A 24,396-nucleotide genomic window follows, 5' to 3' on the forward strand; every position below is an offset into this window, starting at 1 on the left:
AAGGTCTTACCGGCCTCAAAATTCCCATTACCTTTCCATAGTCTCCTGAGTGTGGAATTATAAATATACAGTGTGATATCCATCTTCTAGAATATGCTTTTAATAAAAAAAAAATAGCCCTTAACTTACAAATGTTTATACTTAAGCTGTTATATTGAAGCAGCAAATATCAGATGTGTTTGCTTTTATACTTTGTCACTATCAGACACAATGTAGAAAATGTCAAAGTAAGAGGAGCCAATAAAGGGTGGTTATTTTTCATTTGAAAAAAGAATGGGGGGGGAGCTGGAGAGATGGCTCAGAGGTTAAGAGCACTGAACTGATCTTCCAAAGGCCCTGAGTTTGATTCCCAGCAACCACGTGGTGACTCTCAATGAGATCTGGTGCCTTCTTGTGTGCAGGTGTGCATATATGCTTGCAGGCAGAACGTTGTATATATAATAAATCTTTTTAAAAAGTAAAAGAAAAAAGAATAAAAATGGCTTGAATTTATTTTAAAGTTTAAAGTTTGTTCATTCTGCTCTTAGGACAAAAAAGTAGTAAAGCCTATTAATTGTCCTTTGGCATTAAAATTTTTGCACTTTACATCTAAATATACATCTGCCGATGTTCTCCATTAGGAGGGAATCTGTCTGTCTATTCAGTGCAGTGTGACAGGGCATTTCATTGTTGTCCTGAGCATCCAGGCATATGTTAGGCACTGTTACCAAAGTGCCAAACAGAAACCACTTAAAGAAGGAACTCTGAACTCTCTGCCTTGTTCTGTGAGATTGTAGGCATTTGCTGTCACACCAGCTTGAATCTATTATGGCTCAGGAAGGTTCAGTCCATGGCTGCTTGGCACTATATTCTTGGACAGACCATCATGGCAGTAGAAACATGTAACAGATGAGAGCTGTTCACTTCATGGTTTACCACAAAGTAGTGGGTGAAACAAGCTGTTAGGAATAATGTACTTCCAAGGAACCTCCCTCCAGTGACCATTTCCCCTCACCTAGACCCCACCTTCTAAGGTTCTACAACTGTCCAAAATGCTACTACCAACTGAGGCTCAAAATAGAAGCCTTTGGGGGTGAGGACTTCAGTTCAGTCCATAACAGAGTACATTGTAGTTTTTATAGTTGTTTGCTTCCTTTTTTTCCTTTCATTTTTAAATGAATGAAGTGTGCGTGTGCGTGTGTGTGTGTGTGTGTGTGTGTGTGTGTGTGCGCGCGCGCGCATGTGCACATGTTAGTCAGGAGTTGTATTTTTCTGCTCTCTGGGTTCTGGGGATTGAACCCAGGTCATAAGTCTTGGTAGAAAGCGTCTTTATTCATGAGTCACCTCCTCATCCCTGTTTGTTTAGTTTTTGATACAGTCTCCTACTCTTGTAGCCTAGGTAAACTTCAAACTCACAATCCCCAGCCTCTTTAGTCTAGTTGAGATTACAGGTGTACCATCATTCCCAATTTGAGTCTTATTTTGGTCTTAATTTGAGTCTATATTTTTTAAATGTAGATGTCTTATAAACATTAGAATAAATTTGTTGTTAATCACAAAATAATTTGAGATTTGTTGAGTTTGGTTGGGGGGGTGCTTTGAGACAAGGTTTCTCTGTGTAGCCCTGGCTGTCCTGGAACAGGATCTGTAGTCCAGGCTGGCCTCGAACTCATAGAGATTCCCCTGTCTCTGCCTCCCAAGTGCTAGGATTAACGGTGTGGACCACCACCACCACTGCCTGGCAATTAGGGTTGTTTTAATCTGTAGATTAAATTTGGAGAAATTGATCCTAAAGTAATCAAATCTTCCTGTTCATGAGTATGGAACATCCCTTTATTTGTCTATTTTTTTAATTTTATGACTTTAGATCTTGTACATACTTTGTTAGATTTATATCTAGGGATTTTATTTTAGGCAGTGCTGGTGGGAATAGTTTTATATATAGTTTGAAATGTCATGTTGAATTTCTTCATTGTTTGTGGTGTTTGGTTTTTGGTAGATACTTTATCAAGTTGAAGAAGCTCCGTATTTCTGGGGCAGTTGCTAAATTTTCTCAGGAGATGTTTAATCTGTATTTAGAGTCCATAAACAAATGGAAAGGTAGGCATAGAGCTTCAGGTACTCTAAACATAGTAACATACTTTTGGGGTTAAAATTGTAATTGTTCATTATGTCTCGTGGCTCCTGTTTTGGACAGTGGTGCTCTGGGTGGTCTTAGACTAGATCAGTAGCTTTAGGACCTCCACCTCAGAGAAGAGTGTTCCAGCCTCCTGCCTTGTGTAAAATGGCCAGTTTGCTAGGGTTCTGAGAATTGTAGGGGAAACTTGCTGAGTTTGCCACAACTGTACTTCCAATCTAGAGGCCATCTCTTTACTCTTTCCTGAGAATAAACTTGCAGATTGCTGCTGGTGGGTAGTTTTCCAGTGGCGCTACGAGGCTGGATCGTGTGTGGGGTACCTAGGGATTTAACTACTAGAGTAGCTTCTCCTACTCTTAGGTGACCCCCTTCCCTCCCTCCCTTCTTCCCTCCCTCCCTCCTCCCTTCCTTTCCTTCCCTTCCCTTGCTTTCCTTCCTGTCCCTTTCTTTCCTTTCCTTTCCCTTTTCTTCCTTCCTTCCTTTTTTTTTATTTTGTTTTGTTTTTGAGATAGTATTTCTCTGTAGAGCCATGGCTGTCCTGGAACTCATTTTCTAGACTAGGCTGGCCTTGCACTTAGAGATCAGCGTGCACCACCATCGCCTGGCTAGCTTATTATCTTTTACCTAGAAGTTATTAATCTCTTCATGAACCAGATCTGCTTTGCTATTTTAAGATTTTAGATCAGTGTTTATGTTTCCTTCATCCTCTGTTTTTGTGGTTGAAGGTCTGAGTAGTAGTATGTAGTGGATTCCATTGGAGAGACAGCAAGTATGCTGTATCACTCAGGTGGGGACTGTAAAGATTTGCAGATCATGGAAGACGCTGAGTAGATGCCCTGAGAGCTGGGTAGATAATCAGAGTCTCAAAAGATGGAGGGACATCAAGGCACCAGGCACAAGTGTACATTGAGTAGCATTGAGAGTCTCTTTGGAGTGCATTGTTTTCGATTCTTTCACTTCTTATGATCTAGAAATGTCCTTATCTTCATCACAGACTCCATAAAAATAAAAAAAAAAAACAATGATTTGGGTGGGTAGTATAAACACGGCTCAGCAGTTAAAGCACTTGGAGGGGGCCATTAAGTTCCTAGTACCCATCCAGAGGCTCCCAAGTGCTTATAACTCCAGTTCCACAGAGTCTAATGCCTTTTCTGTCCTTCTTGGACACCAGGCACACACATCTGTACATGCAGACTTTTACACATACAAATAATACATAAAAAAATTAAAACTAAAGCTGGGTGGTGGTGGCACATGCCTTTAATCCCAGCACTTAGGAGGCAAAGGCAGGCGGATCTCTGTGAGTTCGAGACCAACTTGGTCTACAGAGTGAGTTCTAGGACAGACTCCAAAGCTACAGAGAGAAATCCTGTCTCAAAAAACCAAAAGAAGAAAAAAAACCCAATTTAAACAAATATTAAACAAAGCCTTTTCAAACGCTGTGTATAGAATCTGTAAAAGAAAACATGCATCATTGAGTGAGTAAGCCATATTCTCAGTATCTTGTAGTAACAGGTTTCCATTTCAATAGCTGAGCTTACTGTTTGTTTGGGTATTTTACTGGGTTCAGAAATAGAATTTGGCCTGTGCTGTTATTTGCTTTGTTGGGTGTTGCTGCCCTCTGTTGGACTTTCTTGGAAACTGCAGCTTTTCTGCATGGTTTACTTCTGTGGTCCTTAATCCATATTGAACACTGAAACATGGATTATTTTATTTTGTTTATATTTGTTTTAGTATATATATATTTTGAAACACGGTCTCATATATCTCACTCCTTCTTTGATCTCGCTATGTAGCCAAGGACGATGTTCAACTGATTCTCCTGCCTTCATGGCTCCATTACAGATGTGCGTCAATGTGTAAGATTTACGTGGTGTTGAGAGCAAACCCAGAACCCTCCAACATGTTTGGCAAGCACTCTACCAAATGAGCACATCCTAAGCCTCCAAAAATTATTTTTAAGGTTCAGATACATTTCCAATGATTCTCCAGGAAAGCTAGGGAAATGGGCATTTCTTTCTTTGATGAGTTTGTGTATGTTTGCTTATCTATGTCAGAATTACTGTTAATGAAGTGGAAATAAAGCAGAGGAGTGTGGGGAGCACAGATCTGGACACTTTAGGATCTGAAGACTTCTGATTGTGTGACTGATGATTCACTCTGTCTGTCTGGGTGTTGGCGTCTTCAGTGATAGAAGGAAGAGGTGGAATAGATGCTGAGGGCTTTCCAAGGATTGACTCTTTAGGTCCCTGGCTCTACACTCAAGGAACCTTTTAGTCTGGAAGTAAGTAGAGCAGGCAAGTAGCCCACTCTCAATACTATGAATCAGACAGGTAACTATTATTTTGGAAACACAGGAAAGGCACCTATCCAGGAGAAGCCATCATCCTGCCAAGACTGCTGGAGAGTTAGCTTGAGAAGTACAGTGTGGCTGAGGGGCAGCAGTGTAGGGAAGGGCTGGGGTGGTGAGGCACTGTGAGCTGCTGGGGCCTGCGGCTAGGTCAGCGTGGCCAAACAATAAGCATTTGAGGGAAGAGGGTTTGTTCAGTCGCAAGCCTTGGGGGAAGGAGTAGCAGAGTCATATACCATGGTAAGAAATTTGGATTTTAAGTTGAAGGCAATGAATTTGTTTGTTTTGGAGACAGTCTCTTGTAGCCCAGACTGGTGAGACTTACTATGTAGCCAAGGATGACTTGGAATCCCTTATCCTTTCATCTTCTCTCCGGTGCTGGGACTACAGGTGTGCTCCACCACACCCAGCTTTAGAAAGAGTATTCTCGGATCTAATTTGAAGAATGGATATGGCGTCGGGCAGACAACTGAAGGTACCTGGTAGTTTAAGAGACCATTGCAGTGGAACAAGCAGGGATCCAGGGTAATGGAAGTGGATGGAAGAGAGATGAACCCAGAGTCTGTACACAGAAAGAACAAGGTGCTAGTTCCTTTTCCTTTAACCCACTGCTGTGGATTGTCTAGATCCCGGTTCTGTTACCTATAGCACATTCACCTTAGAGTTCCTTGACTGTTTCTTGTTTTTGTTTTTGTTTTTGTTTTAACCTTCTTAATTTGGGGGTCCATGTTGAGATAAGCTGAATCTTGGCTATGACAACTTAAGCTGCAGGAAAGTTGCATCCTCTTTGTGTCTTGTTTCTAGATGCCACTTATATCACTTACGTCCTACAGTGCATGCATACAGTTACTGTTAATTTCAGTGTGTTGACCCTGTGAAGCTGCAGCTTATTGTTGCTGCCCACCCCTGTCAGACGGGAACCCTTTCTATGTAAGCTCAGGTTGGTCTTGAACCTGCTGTATAACCCTGGCTGCTCCTTCCGTCTTAGCTTCTGGAATGCTGGAATTACAGGTGTGTTTGACAACCACCTCTGTGTCAGATGACTTAGGGATACAAAATAAGGAAATGTTTTGCAGTCTTCTTGGGTACTGCTTTGCCATCCTCTTGTCTGTACTCCCAACAGTACACATGAAGTTCTGTGGGTGCTGAGCAAGGTTCTCATGTTCTTAGACAAGTGATTTGTACTCAGCCAGTGGAAACTTGACCTCTTCTGGGCCCAGGAGGGCAAAGTGAATATTCTTAATTTATAGTGAACTTAACTGAATTGTGATGTGTGATTGTGAGGATCATAGTGGTGTAGATCTTCCTGTCATCAAAAGACTAGATAAATAGCTCTGTGGTGAAGACAACTGGTTTTTTTTCATTAGTTACATTAGTCAAGAGGCATTTACCCTATCTTTTCATGAATATTAACAAAAACAACAACAAAAATATGGTTGAAGTTGAATAGAGTGAAGAAAACTTCCCACCTTCCTAGACTTAAAGCATTCAAACTTTAAAGTAACTGCGCGTTTGTGTGTGATTACACGTAAAAGAAAATAGAAAACGTCGAGCAATTATAAACTTAACATCTATATAGTTACTGCCCGTGTCAAGAAATAGAAAATCATAAACACTCCAAACACCTTTTTGTCTTTAGTCATAACCTATAGTTGTCACAGTTAATCATTGTTGGGCATTTGAGATAATCATGCCCTTTATAATTTTTTGTTTGTTTGTTTGTTTGTTTGTTTTTGTTGTTGTTTTTCTTCAAGATAGGGTTTCTCTATGTAGCTCTGGCTGTGCTCTGTAGACCAGGCTGGCCTCAAACTCAGAAAGTCCTGGGATTAAAGGTGTGTGCCACCACACCTGCCCGGCACTTTTTTATTATTGATTAATTTTGTTTTTACATTCCATTCAAAGTTCTCCCTCCCTCCCTCTCCCAGTTCCTCCTCCACCCTGACCCCAGCCATTCCTCCTCCACTGTTCCATAGGAGAGAGTAGAAGGGGGGATTGGATATCAGCCAGTCCAAGATATATCAAGTTTCAGTGAGACTAGGTGTCCCCTCTTCTGTTTAGGCTGGAGGAGGTAATCCTGGAGGAGGAATGGGTCCCAAAAGCTGGCAACACAGTCAGAGATAGCCCCTGCTCTCACTGTTGGGAGTCTCACACAAAGACCAAGTTATACAACTGTAACATGGGCTTAGGTCAGTCCCATGCAGACTCTGTGGTTGTCGGTTAAGTCTCTTTGAGCCCTTATGAGCCCAGGTTAGTTGATTCTGTGGGGTTTCTTGGGAACCCTCGACACCACTGACTCCTATAATCCTATCTCCCCTTCTTCTGCAGGATTCACTGAGATCTGTCTGATGTTTGGCTTTGGGTCTCTGCATCTGTTTCCATCAGTTGCTAGGTTAAGCTCTCTGATGACAGTTGGGCTAGGCACCAATCTATGAGTATAGCAGAGGATCATGAATCATTTCGTTGATTTTTTTTTTTTCCTTTTCGTGTTTGATTCTGTCCTGTATCTCTGGGGTATCTTGCCTCTGGGCCCTAGCCCTTGGGTGAGTTTCCTCTCAGGGTATGGGTCCCCAGCTGTGACAGTCATTAGTTAGTCACTCCCATAATTTCTGTGCTCTCTTTACCCCAGCTCATCTTATAGGCTGGACAAATTTTAGGTCTGGTGCCTTTTATAATCTTCCATTCCAAGTAATATGATTTGGATTGGTGTCATCTCGCTGGCTATTGAGACTTCCTGTTTCACGTATTGCAATATGTCTGTGTATGAATTTGTTATTTAAGTGCACACTTCAGCAGGGCAGATGCTTATATTGCTGTGTTGAATTATAATGTATGTGCATTTAATTTTACCTGGTGGTGTTAGCCCAGTGGTTTGTGCTAACACCAGCAAAGTATGAGAGAGCCGTTTTTCCTCTACAGCTAGACAGATAAAAAAGGTAGGGATCAGACCCAGAATCTTACATATGAGCTGTGTTTCTGTCAGCCTTGAGAATATGAGCTGATAACTTCATTATTACAATTTTTATCTATCTATTTGTGATACTTGGAATCAAACCTAGGGCTTTGCATGCTAGGCAAGGACTCCACCACTGAACTTTTAATCCATCCTTACCTCCCTTTTAAAATTTTGAAAGAATCTTACTATGTTTCTTGGCCTGCCTTGGATTCACTTGCTAGCCCACACAGATTTTGAACTCATGGTACCCCTGCCTTAGCCTACCAAGTAGCTAGGATTACAGACTTGTACCACTAGGCCAGACTTGAGTGTGGTTTTAGTTTGTGTTTTTACTAATGAAATGGAGCACTTTTCATAAGGTGGTTGGTCACTGGTTTTAGAATCTGTTCAGTTCCCTACCCCCCCCCCCCCCACCAAGTTGTTATAACTTCTCTTGCCTCTTCCCAGAGTCTGTGCAGAAATCTGTTAATGTGTGGAAGGTAGCTTAGGGCCTTTCTATTTATTTTCTTTTTCTTTCTCCCTTCCACCTTTCTGATGTTTGGGAGGTTCCTTGATATTTCACTGATCTCTTTTCTTCTCCCTCCTTTTTTTCTCTGTTTCCTAGACTTTGAAGCGGCTCATGGCAGATGAGGTAAGGAAATGTGTATGGAGCATGTGCATGTTCTGGCTCGTTTTCTCTTCTCTTAACATGCGGCAGTTTCTGTAACTTTAACTTGTAACGGAGTGTGGGTTCTAATGTCAGAATACCCCAGGTCTTTTCTCACTTTGTTTAACCCATTGCATGCTTTTCTTGATTTTTTTTTTTTTTTACTTCCACAGTTGGACAGTTTTAGCTAGAATTCATCCTGCATTCTAGATGCCACTTACACCATTTGAAGCCCCACAGTGCTTTTTTTTTGCATACAGTTACAGATATTTTCAGTGGATTGAGCTGATGGCACTGAAGCTTATTGCTGCTTCCACCCCCATCAAATAGGATCCTTTATTGTAAACCCAGGTTAGCCTTGAACTTGATATTAGCCCTGGCTGCCTGAACTTTCAGCCTTAGCCTCTTGAATGCTGGGATTACAGGTGTGTGTCACCATACCTGACTCGTGACTCTTTTTAGGAGGCAGCTCTGCTCACCACTATGCTACTAATGCTGCACTCCTCCGTGGCTCTTTTTACTGTGAACATTTATATTTAAGTTTGAGGATGGTTCAGTAGTATTTATTTGGCAGGGAAATAGCATATGTTCCTCTAAAGTAGAATGTATTCTCTGCTGAGTAGATGTCATGCAAAGAGATTTGAAAGATATTTTCATATCTCAAGTGCCATGGAACAAAAGGAAGAGAAAGGAATTGTTCTAGATTTTTAAGATATCTAATTCTTTATCCCATATGACTTGTCTTAAACTCTGTGGAAACGGATACCTCTTGAAGGGAAAGATCCTCATGGGCCCTGGCCACATTTATTATTGGGTAGCTAGAAGGAAACAAAGGACATTTTATTGAGATAAATTTGTACATGAGATTCTTTTGGTTCTATGCTGTTCAGAAGGCTTAGAAATAGCAAGGGAAATTTAGAACAGTTTTCTTTTTAGAGAGCTTTTAAATTTTTGTTTGTTTGGTTTTTGAGACAGGGTCTCTCTACATAACCCTGACTGTCCTGGAACTCACTCTGTAGACCAGGCTGTCCTTGAACTCAAAGGGATCCACCTGCTCTGACTCGAGAGTGCTGGGATTAAAGGTTTATGCCACTACACCAGTCTAGAGAGGTTTGAAACCTTAATGCAGCATTTTCTGTTTCTTACACTTTATTATAGATGAGAATAAAGTCAGTATGCTGTGTTAGATTTGAGAAAAAAAATGATTTCTTCTTAATGGCATATAAATCTTGACTGCATAAACTAAAAATACTAAGCCGGTGTAAGAGGGTAAAGTGTTGGCTCTTTGGTGTTTGCTTTGTTAGGTGAGGAATGTGGATCGTTGCTAATACTTCTTTCTCTTTGTTAGCTGGAGAGATTTACCAGCATGAGGATTAAGAAGGAGAAGGAAAAGCCCAATTCTGCCCATAGAAACTCCTCTGCTTTGTATGGAGATGACCCCACTGCACAGCCATTGCAAGAATACACCGATGAGCAAATTCTACTCTTCTTTGAACAGATGCTGGTGAGCCATCTTCTGAGTGATGTCACCTGCCCAGCAGTTATGGGCCTTTGTCTGTCTGTGGTGGTTGTTTTTAAACGAATGGTCTTCTAAGTTGATGTTTACTATAAAGAAGTCTAGGCTTAATGTGAAATGTTTTAATATTAACCCCATGAAATAATGGCTAAATATGTAAATTCCAGTCCACAGGATTAGAATCTGTGAGTTAAACTTGGGAATATCTGATTACTGACTACCTCGTTAATGGATGTCTGCCTGGCAATACCCTAACCACAAAAATGTAGTGAGGGTGGACTAAGCCCTGTGGTAGTGTCGTCACCACTTTGAGGCTAAGTCAGAAGATGAAGTGAGGAAGCATTTATAGTGACCTCTGTACAAAGAAAAAGCTGAGGAATACAAAGGCATCATTTGCATGAGGTTCTGTTTAGTGGGAAATTTGAAAAGAGCTTACCAAATAGAAGGTCTTTAAAGATTATATCTGAAGTCGGTTTAGTTTCGAGCTATGCATGGTTGTGACTTACTTTGCTGTCTAGTGAGAACAAGGACACTTTTTGTGCACACCCTGCAATAACCAGCATAATGATTAGGCTTCAAAGTTGATCTTCTTCTTCTTCTTCTTCTTTTTTTTAAAATGGCAGCAGTTTTCCAGTACTGGAGAGATGAAGGTCTGCCTTTAATGCAGAAAATATTATGTATGGTTTCCTCTCAGTAATACAAAAGAAAATATATCAAGAGTTCGTTGTTTCCTAGCGAAACCGTCAGAAGTGTATATATTTTAAAGTGTCCAGTGGTTTAAAGACATAGCTCAGTGGTAGAGTGTATGTATACCCAGCATGTATGCCAACATGCAGGCATTATACTAGTGATGGTGTCTGTGGGGATCTGTACTGCACTTAATCAGATTTTATCCCTGAGGGATTTTTATTGGTTACCATAATTTAAACTTCTAGGAATCAAGAAAACATATTTGTTCCCTGATGATTTACTGTGTTCAACTCATTACTAAGTATAATAAATATTAAACACTGAAAAATTACAAGAGGCAGGGAGAATTCTGTGAGTTCAAGACAAGCCTGGTCTACATAGTGAGTTCTTGGACAGCAAGAGCTATATCGTAAGACCCTGTCACAGAAAAACAAAACAAAACAAAAACTTACATGGTCAAAAACTTACATGGTAATTTTATTTTTTTTCTCTCTGCCTCCCTGCTCCCTCCCTTTGCTAGGTGGATATGAACCTGAATGAGGAGAAACAACAGCCTTTGAGAGAGAAGGACATTGTCATCAAGAGGGAGATGGTGTCCCAGTATTTGCACGCTTCCTCGGCTGTAAGCTCTAGGGCAGATGCTCACAGGAGGTTGCATTCTTACCCCGAACCTGCTTATTCTGCTAATTATATAGACTATCCTATGTCTCTATTAATTCTGCTTAATCCTGTTAGATAAACCTGCTCTTGACTTACTCTTAAGTCTTGACTTGCCACCTTTCTATACTTTTTCCCTTACTTATTTTTAAGTTCATGAACTATTTATGAATCTCATGTAGTTTGGTAATTTGTATAATGGGTGTCTGCCCTGTTAATTTTTATACTGTGTGATGAATATTAGCTAATAACTTATGGCAAGGCTCAGTGTTTACTGACCTCTCTATATGCCTCTTTCCAGGGCATGAACCAGAAAGAAAGCTCTAGGTCTGCCATGATGTACATTCAGGAGCTGAGGTCAGGCTTGCGGGATATGCATCTGCTTAGTTGCCTTGAGTCCCTTCGAGTCTCTCTCAACAATAACCCTGTCAGGTGAGAATTCTGAGGGAACAGTACCAGAAACTCATGCTGTAGTTCACAACCAAAGGAGGTAGGGAAGTGTGAGAAAGGTCTGGATGGGAGGTAAAGGATTTCTAGGATAGATTTTGCAAATAGCCTTTATTGACTTAAATTGATACTACATTGCCTTTCATCTATTTTTTACAGTTGGGTGCAGACATTTGGTGCTGAGGGCCTAGCCTCCTTATTGGATATTCTCAAACGACTCCATGATGAGAAAGAGGAGATTTCTGGGTAAGGAATTTTGGGTCTTTATAGTTGAGGGCCAGAGTGGGCTGTTCATTAAGGAAATAACAACAGTTAAATTCAGATTCATGGACTAGGGGGAATATGCTGTTGGATGAAAATGAAGTTTCTTGTGGAAGAGATTAGAAGATGAGAGTATAGATGGAAAAGGGTACAGACCAGTAAAGATGATTAGTCTCCAGTTGATTTTCTGTCTGGAAAGAGGATCTGATTTCATCTTCAGTTGTACTGTGATCTGGTCTGGGCCACATTATACTTGGAGGTCTTTTTTGGAGTATACATTATTCGTTTGGGTTTAGTTTTATAGTAGTCTTCAGTATTGGGATAAATTCTTGAATACCATAACTAGTTTAGGCTGTTATTCTGCCATCCAAAGTGCCTAATACTTCTGGAATCTTTTTTTAGGCAAACAGTACAGGGATTTGGGTCTGTGTGTACTTTCTCAAATATAAAGCCTTTTTCAGTATTGGCAAGGAGTAATAGGATAGTATTTTGATAGGATAGTATCTTAAAGAATTTAATACCTAGCTGCCTAAAGGGAGTTAAGGGATGAAGTTTTGTTTGCACACTTAACACATGTTTTACTAGTGTTAGGGTTCAAACCTAAGGCCTTGCACTTGCTAGGCAAGTGTTGTACTATTGAGTTATGCCCAATCCCAAATTGGCAGGTTTTTAATTTAATACTAAATTCTCAAATTACAAATGTATTAGCCAGTTGATATTTTTGTTAGTGTTTCTGGGTCAAGTGCTTTGTGATGTAGGGCTGTACTACCTTTTGACATGACAACATAATGCTGCCATTTATGAACATGCTGGGCTGCATTCATAACTGTCTTAGATTCTGCTTAGCTGCTAGTTGAAAGTATTCCTGATGTCCTTGTTTGAAAGATTGAATAATCATATGGAAAGAGAATGCATTATAAAATAAAGGGACTTTGCTGATTGTGTTTTCTGTGTACAGAAACTACGACAGCCGGAACCAGCATGAAATCATCCGCTGCTTGAAAGCTTTCATGAACAACAAGGTGAGATTTTTTTCCCTATTTTGACCACAGCTGCTATCTAGATCTTTGTTATTTCTCCTTTGTAGTCCGCCAGAAGGAGAAGAAACTGAGGTTCAAGGCTTTGGCTTTCCTTTCCATACTATAACTGTACTTTACTGCAATGTATGTGAGCCTTCACGGAATTCGTCCCATTAGTTCTAATTTCTGTTTCAGAGGGTAGGCTAAGTGTTTTTGTACTTTACAGTCTTTTTACTAATCTTATTGTTTGACTTGTAGTTAATGTTTGGGATTTATTTTTTGAGACAGGGTTTCTCTGTAGCTTTGTAGTCTGTCCTGGAACTAACTCTGTAGACCAGACTGGCCTCGAACTCACAAGAGATCCGCCTGCCTCTGCCTCCCGAGTGCTGGGATTAGAGGTGTGTGTACCACCACCTGGGAACGTGAAGGTTTGTTGTGTGTCTTAGGAAGTTTATTTTGTTGTAATCATTTCCGTTTAACTATTATTGGGAATATATTCTCTATTCCTGTGCTAGTTTCTAGAGTCCCCACAGTGAGTGTCTTAAACAACAGAAATTCATGGTCTCGGTTCTGAAGGATGGAAGTCCAAGATCCTGTGTCAGCCAGGACAGGGTCTTCCTGAGGCTGGGAGGGAGAAAGTGTTCCGTGTTTCCCTTCTGCTCTCTAGTAGCTCGCTGACACTTATTCTTATTTCCACTTCCTGTTCTTGTGATGCTGTGTGTGTGTGCATGTCTGGGATGTAGAGTTCTCTCTTACACAGGGACCAGGCATACCAGATTAAGAACCTCCCTTACACCAGTGTGGCTTCGTGGTAATTTAGCTAATCTTACCTGCAATGACTATATCCCAAGAGGCTCCACTCTAGGGTTCTAGGGGATTAACATTCTTACATGTATTTGAGGAGATAACATTCTATTCATAAAAAGCCCTAAGTATGTCCTTGCTTGTGTGTGTTGTCGTTAAACCTCGCTCCTTTGTTCTTGTCTTACCAGTTTGGAATCAAAACCATGTTGGACACAGAAGAAGGAATCCTACTGCTGGTCAGAGCCATGGATCCTGCTGTTCCCAATATGATGATTGATGCAGCTAAGCTGCTGTCTGCTCTTTGTATCCTACCACAGCCAGATGACATGTATGTGACTGGAGCTATTTCTGCATTTCTCATTTTACTATCTTGTAACGTAGAGGAAAATTGAGTTATTTTGGTGTCCTTTTGGTGTTTAGAGGCTTAGTAGTAAGGCCATATTTCTTCTCAGAAGTGAATGTTGGGATTTTAGTACAGGTAGAGTATCTGAAGATCCACAGTACTTCAAACAGAATCTTTTTTGTTATCATCATGATACTCCAAGCCGAAAATTCTAGAAATGAACCACATGTAATGTTTTTTAGAGATTGATTAGTACTCTTAATATTAAATGGTCCTTAAAAAGTCAGAGTGATTTATATTTCATAGCTCAGAGGTCTTAATTTTGTATTCATGAGTAGGAGTCTAAGAAAGGTTTTAGGAATTTTTTTTTTCTCAGAAGATAATCCATTCCTTTTTATCAAATTCTAGTGTCTGTGGGGGTTAAGAGAATAATTTCAGAAGCCTTGTCTTGTTTCCTAATTGGTTTATTCCCTGCCAAATCTATCCATGTCTGTGTCAGTGCACCTGGGCAATTCACTTTCTTTTATTTTGGACAGGAATGAACGAGTTTTGGGGGCAATGACAGAGAGAGCTGAAATGGATGAACTTGAACGCTTCCAGCCACTGCTGGATGGATTAAAAAGTGGGACCTCCATTGCACTCAAAGTATGTATATACACTCTTAAAACTGGGCCAACAATAGAACAGAATAGAATAGAATTCAAAATGGAAAGATCAGAGTTCATTTGTCCTTTATTTTTCTGTGGTGTGGGAAATTGAACCTAGGGCTTTGCTTATACTGGCAAGTCCCCTACTATTGAACGACCACTGAACCTGGGAGTCCTTTTTAATTTTTTTTTATTTACTTATTATGTATACAATATTCTGTCTGCAGACCAGAAGAGGGCACCAGACCTCATTACAGATGGTTGTGAGCTACCATGTGGTTGCTGGGAATTGAATTCAGAATCTTTAGAAGAGCAGGCAATGCTCTTAACCGCTGCGCCATCTCTCCAGCCCCCCTTTTTAATTTTTTATTTTTGTTAGAGTCTGGGCTGGCTTCAAACTCATTATATAGTCCAGGCTAGACATATCTGATCTTTTTGCCTCCCAAGTTCTGGAATTACATATGTGGTAATTGCCCAGGCAAATATTGGTGATTTTCCTGCCTCCTGATTCATGGGTCTACATCACCATGTCTAGTGTCATTTGGCCTTTTAATAGACTGTATGGGGCCTGGAGAGATGGCTCATCAGTTAAGAGCATATACTACTCTTCCAGAAGACCAAGTTCAATTCCCAGCACCCTTCTCTGACAGCTCCCAACTGTCTGTAACTCCAGCTCCAGGGGTTTCTGACACTGGTGTTCATGTGTGCATTCACCTGCAACACACACACACACACACACACACACACACACACACATTAATGCACACATAGTTGAAAATACTAAAAGTTTTTAATAAAAATAATAGAGTGATTCTCAACTATGTCTTTTATATTTTAGTGTTTTTTTTTCCCCTGAAGAAAATGATTTTATTCTCTAAAAACCAAATAACTACTTTCCTCCTTGTGATATTCGGGGAGTAAATCAGTTATTAGCGCCTAAGGAAGGGCAATAATTTTCTATAGGAACATATTCTGTTAGATCCTTGGATTCATTTACACACTAAGTACTCCAGACTTGCACTCAACAATGTTTTGTTGCTCTAGTAAAAATTCTTTCCTATAGTTTTTGTTCTGTATCTTTTTATGGAGCCCATAATGTATGCAAAGAGTGGAATCCTTATCCATAAGGCTTAATGCTGACATAGCAGCTGGATTTGCTTATTTCAGGTGGGATGCCTACAGCTGATCAATGCTCTCATCACTCCTGCAGAAGAATTTGACTTCCGAGTTCACATTCGAAGTGAACTAATGCGCTTGGGGCTGCATCAGATGTTGCAGGTAAGATAAAACATTTCATTAAGAAGTCTGGATTGTTCCTCCCTACTAGCACAGCCCTGTTCACCACTGAGGTGATTCTGGTTTTCAACTTAAACACCAGGTTGAAAGGTTTGAATTTCTAGGCACACAGGAAATTTTTGGGTTCCCTGACTTCTTCTATCATTGCCAGGAGCTTCGGGAGATTGACAATGATGATATGAGAGTACAGCTAAACGTGTTTGATGAACAAGCGGAGGAAGATTTATATGATCTGAAGGGACGGCTAGAAGACATTCGCATGGAGATGGAATATCCTTTTATGACTGATGACTGAATTATAGAGTATTGTGGCAAATGGTGACTTAGAGAATAGGGCATAAGACTGAGTGTGGTGGCACATGCCTTGAATTTTTTCTCCTAGCACTTAGGAGGGGGTCTTGACTTTTAGGACAGCCTGGTCTGTATAGTGAGCTCCAGGGCAGCTAGGGCTTCATAGAGAGACCCTGTCTCAAAAATATACCTATTTATTTTTAATAAAACTGGTGTCTTTATATTGCTGTCCATCATGGACCAGGAAAGCCATTAAAGGTGACCTTTTTAACCTGAAAGCATCTATCAACCTGGCAATAAAGTAGCAGATGTTGCAACCAGATTGCCCTCCCATCTTAAAGCATCCATCCAGATCTGTATGCAATAACTTACTGAGCTGGGTGCTGTGTAGAACTCTTTGGACTGACAAACAATATTTCTATTACGTATTTGATTACCTGCCATGGGTAACTTTGAGGTGGTTCTATTTTTATTTTCTGTCGTAGGTTTTCAGGCTAATCCTAGGGATCCTTTGTCTATGGATAGTAGCACTCTTGGCTAAAGGAACTAGAGATGTTTTTGGAACAGTTGTTAGAGTGGAAGTGGCATCTTTCAGCAAACCACCTGTCAAACAGCTTCTTAATGTTTGATTTCCTTAGCCTGTCCTCTCTACTGACTTTGGTGAAATCTTCCAGATTCTTTTGAACACAGTGAAAGACTCAAAGGCAGAGCCACACTTCCTGTCCATCCTGCAGCATCTCCTATTGGTTCGAAATGATTATGAGGCTAGGTAAGCTTATATACCTGTGGGAAATGTTGAGTCTGTGTGGAAAAACAGCATCCTTAAATTCAAAGATTGTTCTAGAAAGTTTAAAAGGAAAGAAAAAACATTGTGGGGGTTCATTAGTCACAAATCTAAAAGAAGTTGTCAGCTGTTTGATCAACATAACTGAACTGCTTTAGTTCAGTTGAAAGGCCCCTCTTTGGAATAGTCATTGTGTGGAATGCCCTTAGAAAGGAATGGGTAAGGGCTGGAGAGATGGCTCAGAGGTTAAGAGCACTGCCTGCTCTTCCAAAGGTCCCTGAGTTCAATTCCCAGCAACCACATGGTGGCTCATAACCATCTGTAATGAGGTCTGGTTCCCTCTTCTGACCTGCAGGCATACACACAGACAGAATATTGTATACATAATAAATAAATAAATACATACATACTTTTTTTTTTAAAAAAAAGAAAGGAATGGGTAAGTGGGTAAGGATGACAGTAAAGACAGATGGCAACCTAAAATTCTTTCTGGTTGCCTGGATGTAGAGATCAGCAGTAGCCTGACAAGGAGGATCATACAAATCAAGCTTCACTGTTTATTTAAATGGGAAAGTACGGGCATTGGGAAGCAGATGTTAAGAAAGTATGTTGGGACAGGCAGTGGTGTCGCGCACCTTTAATCCCAGCACTAAGGAGGCAGTGGCAGGCAGATCTCTGTGAGTTCAAGGCTAACCTGATCTACAAAGTGCGTTCCAGGACAGCCAGGACTGTTTGACAGAGAAACCCTGTTTGTTGGGGGATGAGAGATAGCTCAGAAGTTAAGCATGCATACTGTTCTTGTGGAGGATTCAACAGTTCCCAACACTCATATCAGCTTCACAAACCACCTGTAATTCCACCTGACACTTGTGACCTCCATGGGCACTTTTATACATGTGCATATACACAGATATATACACACAATAAAAAATAAATATTTTTAAGTGTGTGCATGAGAGTGTGTGCATGTTGGCATTCATGTTTTCCACATGACTGAACTACAGCCCAGCCTATAAGAACTGTTGAGTCTCTGAAGTAGGAAGAATAAAAGCTGGTCTAGAAGAGAATTCCCTAGCACAGCAGTGATGCTTTTTAGCTTCACCAAAGCTCTTTTCAGAATACTTATCCTTAATTCTTTATTTCCAAAGAAGTTAGCTTTTTTGATCCAGAATACTTCTGGAAGTTACATTTTGATTTCACTTTGGTAAGTCTGTTTTGTTTCTTTCATAGGCCACAGTACTATAAATTGATTGAAGAATGTATTTCTCAGATAGTTCTACACAAGAATGGAACTGATCCTGACTTCAAGTGCCGGCACCTCCAGATTGATATTGAGGGATTGATTGGTAAGCAGGCTTTCCTACTTGACTCATCAAAACATCCAGTGCTTATACCTTTTGTTTTCTTCTTTCAATGAAATTTTCAAGGAAATTATTCTTTGTCCCTATTTTTGTTCTTTCTCAGTATACCCTTTTTGCGAGGATTATGTGGTCTCTTTAGTTTTTTTCTGCACAAACTGAAAATCTTGCCCTTTCTTATATACTGCTTTTTGTAGACTTCAGCATTTTCTGACCCTGCTGGTCTCAAAATCATAAAAGTCACACATAGCCATCCTTCGTGTGATTGCTGTACCTCGCACTTAGAACTCATAGCTTGAGGACGAGCAGGGTGGCAGTAAGTAGAGGCGCTTGCATGCCAGCCTGAGGACCTGAGTTTGTGCCCCAGATTCCTTATGGTGGCAAGTGCCGCTCTTGATAGTTGTCATCTGACTTTCACATGTCTTACATACACATGCCTATACTCGATGCGTACATATACACTCATGCACTCACATACACACAAAAAGTAAAACAACTGTATAAATAAAATTAAGAGAAAGTGTAAATTGTATTTAATTGAAACTTGCATTTCTTGTTCTAGTGTAGAACATTAAGAGTAACAGCAACAAAAGGATAGACCACTGCCCTTGAGTATATTGGAGGCTTAGGAGCAGAGGCTTAGGAAACAGAACTTTGCTTACTGAGTTGTTTTCAGATCAAATTGTTTTTTATTTTCAGATCAAATGATTGATAAAACAAAGGTGGAAAAATCTGAGGCCAAAGCTACAGAGCTAGAAAAAAAGGTGCGTATGAAGGGATCAGTGCTTACTTTTCGTGTGAGGAAGCCTAGGTTCAGTCTCTAGTGTAAACCACAAATACATATATGTGCAAAACAAACATACACACGTAAATTTGGGGTATATATTTTTCTTTGAAGATAATTGTTTTTTGACTTGTGAGACAGTATTGTCTATGATATTTTGAAAGCATTCAGAATCTAAAGGTTCCTAAAGGGAAATCTTTTTGTTAGTGAGACAAAAGTATTGATGTGAAATAGAAGCTAGAGGTGATCTCGCAATGTTCTTGGGCCACCAGGCAAGCCAGCAAAGATGGATGATACTCTGTGTAAGTGTTCCTCTTATGCCAGGACAGTAGGAAGTGGAATATGCCTCAATTCCTGTTATTTCTGTAGTAATTAAGGATTCCTGCTGTGGCTGGAATTGTGCAAGGCAGCTGTCCTGATTTGTCTTAGTTAGGGTCACTATTGCCGTGTTGAAACACCATGACCAAAAGCAACTTGAGGAAAAGATTTATTTCACTCACAGTTCTCTATAACAGTTGATCATCAAAAGCAGTGAGAGCAGGAGCTCACCAAGGGCAGGAATCTGGAGGCAGGAGCTGATGCGGAGGCCATGGAGGGGTGCTACTTACATGACTTGCTCATGCTTTCTTAAGTCAGAAACACCAGCCTACAGAGGTGGTCCTGCCCACAATGGACTGAGCCCTCCCAAATCAATCACTAATTAAGAAAATGCCCCGCAGGCTTGCGTACAACCCAATTTTACAGAGGCAGTTTCTTTTTTTCAATTTTCTTTCCTTTTTGTCCCCTTCTTTTTCTTTTTAGGCCTTTTGACTTTTGAGACAGGGTTTCTCTGTAGCCTTGGCTGTCTTGTCCTGGAACTCACTCTTTGAACTAGACTGGCCTCGAATTCAGTCTTCCTCTGCCTCCTGAGTGCTGCCCCATTACTGCCTAGCTATAAGGGCATTTTCTCAACTGAGGCTCCCTCCTCTATGATGACTCTAGCTTGTGTCAAGTTGACATAAAACTAACCAGGGCGTGATGAAAGGTCTTTCAAGTCTTCGATTAGCTGAATTGGTTTCTGGCTATATAAGTAGGAAGACTATGAACATGATCTCTTATCTCCTCTCTTTAACTTTGATTTTAAAGTCAAGATCATACTGTTCTCTTCTTTTCAAAGCATTACTTAGATGGGTCAGTAAGCTCTATAGAGTAGGTGTTGAGACAAAATAGTAAATTATAGGAACTAGCCCTTATGTTCCTAACTGGGATGGGCAGCATCCTAGTTTGATTTCTGTTGTTGTGATCAGCACCAGGACCTAAAGCAACTTGAAGAGGAAAGGATTTATTTTATCTTCCACTTGATAGTCTGTCATCAGGGAAGCTAAGGCTGGAACTTGAAGCAGAAACTAGAGAAATGCTGCTCCTGGATTCTTACCACTGGCTTGACCAGCTACCTTTCTTAAACATCCCAGGTCTATCTGCCTAGGGATGGCACAATCCATAGTAGCAGTTAGGAGGATGCTACGCAGACATGACCACAAGCCAGTCTGATTTGAGCAATTCTTCAGTTGAGGTTCCCTCTTCCCTGGTGACTACATGTAGGTTTTTGTGTTTACAACTGAGGCTATGACAGACAGATTGCTGGGAATCTGATTTTTTTTTCTTCTTTAGTTGGACTCAGAGTTAACAGCCCGGCATGAGTTACAAGTAGAAATGAAAAAGATGGAAAATGACTTTGAGCAGAAACTTCAGGATCTGCAAGGAGAAAAGAATGCACTGAATTCCGAAAAGCAACAGATTGCTACAGAAAAACAAGATCTAGAAGCGGAGGTGTCGAAGCTGACCGGAGAGGTAATGTCTGAGCAGGACCTCAGCTGCCCTCCATAGCTCAACTGTGCTGGTCATGGGTCAAACGGTCATAGGTTCCCTGTGCTAGGGAAGAGCAGCTGGATCATCAGGTAGATGGTGTGTTTTAACAGTCATTTAATGGTTTCAGTCTTGCTTTGGGATATGGTATTTTAAGACAAAACATTTAGATATAGATATAGAAGAATGTAAAGAAAGATTAAAGTTACTTACGGCAGAATCCAGAACTGACCTATGCATTTGGGAGTCAACAGTAAGCTATTGACTTATTTGCCCATGCAACTTAGTTTATGCTTTTGTGACACCTTCACTCTCTTCTCTCTGCAGTTACAAAAATGTAGACAACCTACGGTAGTGCTAACTTGATCTTTTGTATAGTTGTGGGATTAACTGCACAGCACATACTTCAGTTAGCACCCTAAAACTAAACTGAGTTCTAGTTTTACTCTACTCCTAAGTAGCAGTGTGACTTTGAGAAGAATCATGTAATCTGACCTCTAAATCCATCTATGGTTAAACAGAAATTTGGGTTAAGTGCTTTCCTAGGTCCTTTGCAGCTCTAGTAGTCCTTGAAGTGGGGTGAGAAGTACTTACTCTGTGTTGCTTCTTTAGGTTGCCAAGCTGTCAAAAGAGCTAGAAGATGCCAAGAAGGAAGTGGCTTCTCTCTCTGCTGTGGCTGTTGCTCCTTCTGTTTCTAGCAGTGCTGCTGTTCCCCCTGCCCCGCCTCTGCCTGGTGACCCTGGCACTGTTATTCCACCTCCCCCACCCCCACCTCCTCTTCCTGGAGGTACCTTTCCACCTCCTCCCCCTCCTTTGCCTGGAGGTGCTGCTATACCCGCTCCCCCTCCTCTGCCTGGGGGTGCTGCCATCCCCCCACCTCCTCCTCTGCCTGGGGGTGCTGCCATCCCCCCACCTCCTCCTCTGCCTGGGGGTGCTGCCATCCCCCCACCTCCTCCTCTGCCTGGGGGTGCTGCCATCCCCCCACCCCCTCCTCTGCCTGGGGGTGCTGCCATCCCCCCACCTCCTCCTCTGCCTGGAGGTGCTAGTATACCAGCTCCCCCACCTTTGCCTGGCGTCCCCCCACCCCCTCCCTTGCCTGGAGGACTAGGACTGCCTCCTCCCCCTCCCCCTTTGCCTGGAGGCCCTGGCATTCCTCCTCCTCCACCTGGAATAGGCGTGCCTCCACCTCCCCCCTTTGGAGTTGGGATTCCTGCAGCCCCAGTTCTGCCATTTGGATTAACCCCTAAAAAAGTTTATAAGCCAGAGGTGCAGCTCCGGAGGCCAAACTGGTCCAAGGTAAGTTTTTTTTACAGCATAAGATCTTAAACTACTTTTCTTGACTTATTTTTGTGTGGGGGTAGGCTACCCACTTTTAGGGCTCATATCTGACCTTCAAGTTCTACTTGTGTTTATGTTTATACAACATCTCTGTTTCAGATATTTCCACAGAAAGATTTGTGGGCCCTACTTGAATATATCTTACTGAAAGTTAACCTATCTTAATGCATTTGACTTTTCTCTGGTAAAATGAGCACTATGGTAGTTTGATAGCTGTCACTTCATTAGGGTGCACATGACTGAAATTATGCTTGTACAACCAACGATGTGTTTGTGACCCCTGTGGTTGGGTCATTCTTTTGCTTCTAGAAACTAAGTTAAACATAGTCAGATTCGTGGGGGAAGTGTAGAGCAAGGAACATTGGAAATAAGACTTTAATGCTTGTGAAACTAGAAAATTTGGAATTAGGAGGAAGATCAGCATAACTGATTTTGGTTCTTGACTAGTTACCAGTAAAGTTACCAGAAGCATTGTCTCCTGCTTCCCTATGAAGGGCACAGCTACTAAATTAATCCCAGGCTAGTCAACATTGCTGATAATTAGAGTCACTTTTCTAGCACAGGGAGTTAGAGTCCAGCCCAGCAGCTCTTACCACTGTCTGTTTATACAGTTCGTGGCTGAGGACCTTTCCCAGGACTGCTTCTGGACAAAGGTGAAAGAAGACCGCTTTGAGAACAACGAACTTTTTGCCAAACTTACCCTTGCCTTCTCTGCCCAGACCAAAAGTGAGTGCTCTCCTTAGTTCCAGACAGGGAGAGCTTTTCCCTTCCCTGGTGAGGGTAGAAGGGGTTTGGGAAGAGGAGACATTGATTTTTTTTTTCCATTCCAAGGAAAAGAGAATGTTTTTGTTACTATGGGGCTGGGAAAGAGAATTGCTGCTGTAAGTATTGTGCGGCAGTATACTAACAAGGATACAAGGTACCAAAAGCTCAGCTTAGGCTCATTTTAATAGTTATCTTGAATGAATTATGGCTCTGTCTTAAAGTGTTGTTTTTAGATCAGAGTATTTAATTAGTAGGGTCAGCAAGTGACTTGAACAGGTTGGGTGACTGAGCTACAACTATCTATAATAACCAAGTTCCATCTGTAATTCCTGTTTTGTTTCTTTTCAATATCTGATGCTTTTTCCTCCTGGCCCTTGGTTCCTGCAGCTTCCAAAGGTAAGAATGCAAATTTTAGTTGGGTCAGTTATTAGTATTGAGTATTAGAGAAAAAGATTAAATAAGTGTAAGGGGATTTCTCATTAGAAGATGGAAATTTGCTAGTCTTCCCCCCTCCCCCCAGTCTACATTCTCACTTCATTTTGTTGTGATCAGCAAGGAGTCTTTTATCATGGATTCTGTTGGTTCTGCCTTTTAAGTTCTTGGGAACATACCTAGTAGTTAAATTTTATTTTCATCTTTATTAAAAGCAGTATTCTAGCTAGGTTTAGACCAAATTCGTCTTTATTCTACAGCTTGTTACTGTTGATACAGGAGTCAGAGCATGGGCAACAGTAGGTCACTGGCCAGTCTGCTGCTCCTGCCTAGTTTTATTTTGGCTTTGGGCTTCAGGAAGAGCCTTTAGAGGGGCCAGTAATCCTTTCCCCAGCAAGAAAGAGGGTGTTTGCCGTTTCCCTGTGACTTTCTTCTGTCCACTAGGTGGCATTCACCCAATTGTATCTTTATTAGTATTCACAAATCCTTTGCTCTTGCTGTTTTCTGAGACAGGGTCTTAGCACTGACTGGCCTGCAACCTCATTTGGAAGTTTTGCTTCTGTGTCCTGAGTGCTGGGATTACAGGTTTGCAACAGTATGCCCAGCTAATGTTAGGGAATTTTATAGCTTCTGCCACTTTAAGCTTCTAGAAACAAGATTGTGAGAGCTCAACCTGCTTCCCCTGTTCAGCGAGTCTCTTGGCAGAAAGATGTCTGTTCTGTCTGTTTCTAAAGTTCAGTAGACCCAGAGGTGCTGTCCACTCACCTGTTGGGGTTGTTTTACCTTTCCTTACTAGCTTATCCTGGATTTTGAGGAGGGTGAGGCTGTTAGCACAAAACATTTGGAAGTTCTTTGTGATCTAAAATTACAAATCTACCCAATATCTGGGTTTTAAGGAATCTGACTTATATGATAATGTGCTACATGTATTTTGTGTTGTTACCTGTCTCACCGGTGGTTATAAAGTGAGCCTGTATATATCCTTTCTCGAACTTTGACATATTGAGGTCTACAGAATCTGATATTATGCCAAGGTTTTGTTGCCACAGGAAGC

The 24,396-nt window shown here is 41.1% G+C and overlaps 1 protein-coding gene across 2 annotated transcripts in view; it reads left to right on the forward strand.

Annotated features, from left to right (window-relative positions):
- LOC125390654 (protein diaphanous homolog 1) overlaps nucleotides 1-22,903 on the forward strand; it is a 46,108-nt gene extending 23,205 nt beyond the window's left edge. The window contains exons 2-17 of one of the 2 annotated variants that reach the window (XM_087896093.1): nucleotides 8,024-8,050; nucleotides 9,414-9,569; nucleotides 10,792-10,893; nucleotides 11,230-11,360; nucleotides 11,535-11,621; nucleotides 12,595-12,658; nucleotides 13,648-13,787; nucleotides 14,339-14,447; nucleotides 15,617-15,727; nucleotides 15,897-16,015; nucleotides 16,689-16,805; nucleotides 18,051-18,166; nucleotides 18,878-18,942; nucleotides 20,613-20,792; nucleotides 21,420-22,103; nucleotides 22,757-22,903. In XM_087896093.1, coding sequence (XP_087752219.1) covers nucleotides 8,024-8,050; nucleotides 9,414-9,569; nucleotides 10,792-10,893; nucleotides 11,230-11,360; nucleotides 11,535-11,621; nucleotides 12,595-12,658; nucleotides 13,648-13,787; nucleotides 14,339-14,447; nucleotides 15,617-15,727; nucleotides 15,897-16,015; nucleotides 16,689-16,805; nucleotides 18,051-18,166; nucleotides 18,878-18,942; nucleotides 20,613-20,792; nucleotides 21,420-22,103; nucleotides 22,757-22,888 — 2,340 coding nt within the window. In that variant the 3' untranslated portion in view covers nucleotides 22,889-22,903. The remainder of the gene's footprint in view (nucleotides 1-8,023; nucleotides 8,051-9,413; nucleotides 9,570-10,791; nucleotides 10,894-11,229; nucleotides 11,361-11,534; nucleotides 11,622-12,594; nucleotides 12,659-13,647; nucleotides 13,788-14,338; nucleotides 14,448-15,616; nucleotides 15,728-15,896; nucleotides 16,016-16,688; nucleotides 16,806-18,050; nucleotides 18,167-18,877; nucleotides 18,943-20,612; nucleotides 20,793-21,419; nucleotides 22,104-22,756) is intronic. The other variant, XM_087896094.1, reaches the window with a different exon arrangement.
- The last annotated feature ends 1,493 nt before the right edge of the window (nucleotides 22,904-24,396 follow it).

Source organism: Myodes glareolus, chromosome 13 (assembly GCF_982192425.1).
Source record: "Myodes glareolus chromosome 13, mMyoGla1.1, whole genome shotgun sequence".
Classification (NCBI taxonomy): Eukaryota; Metazoa; Chordata; class Mammalia; order Rodentia; family Cricetidae; genus Myodes; species Myodes glareolus.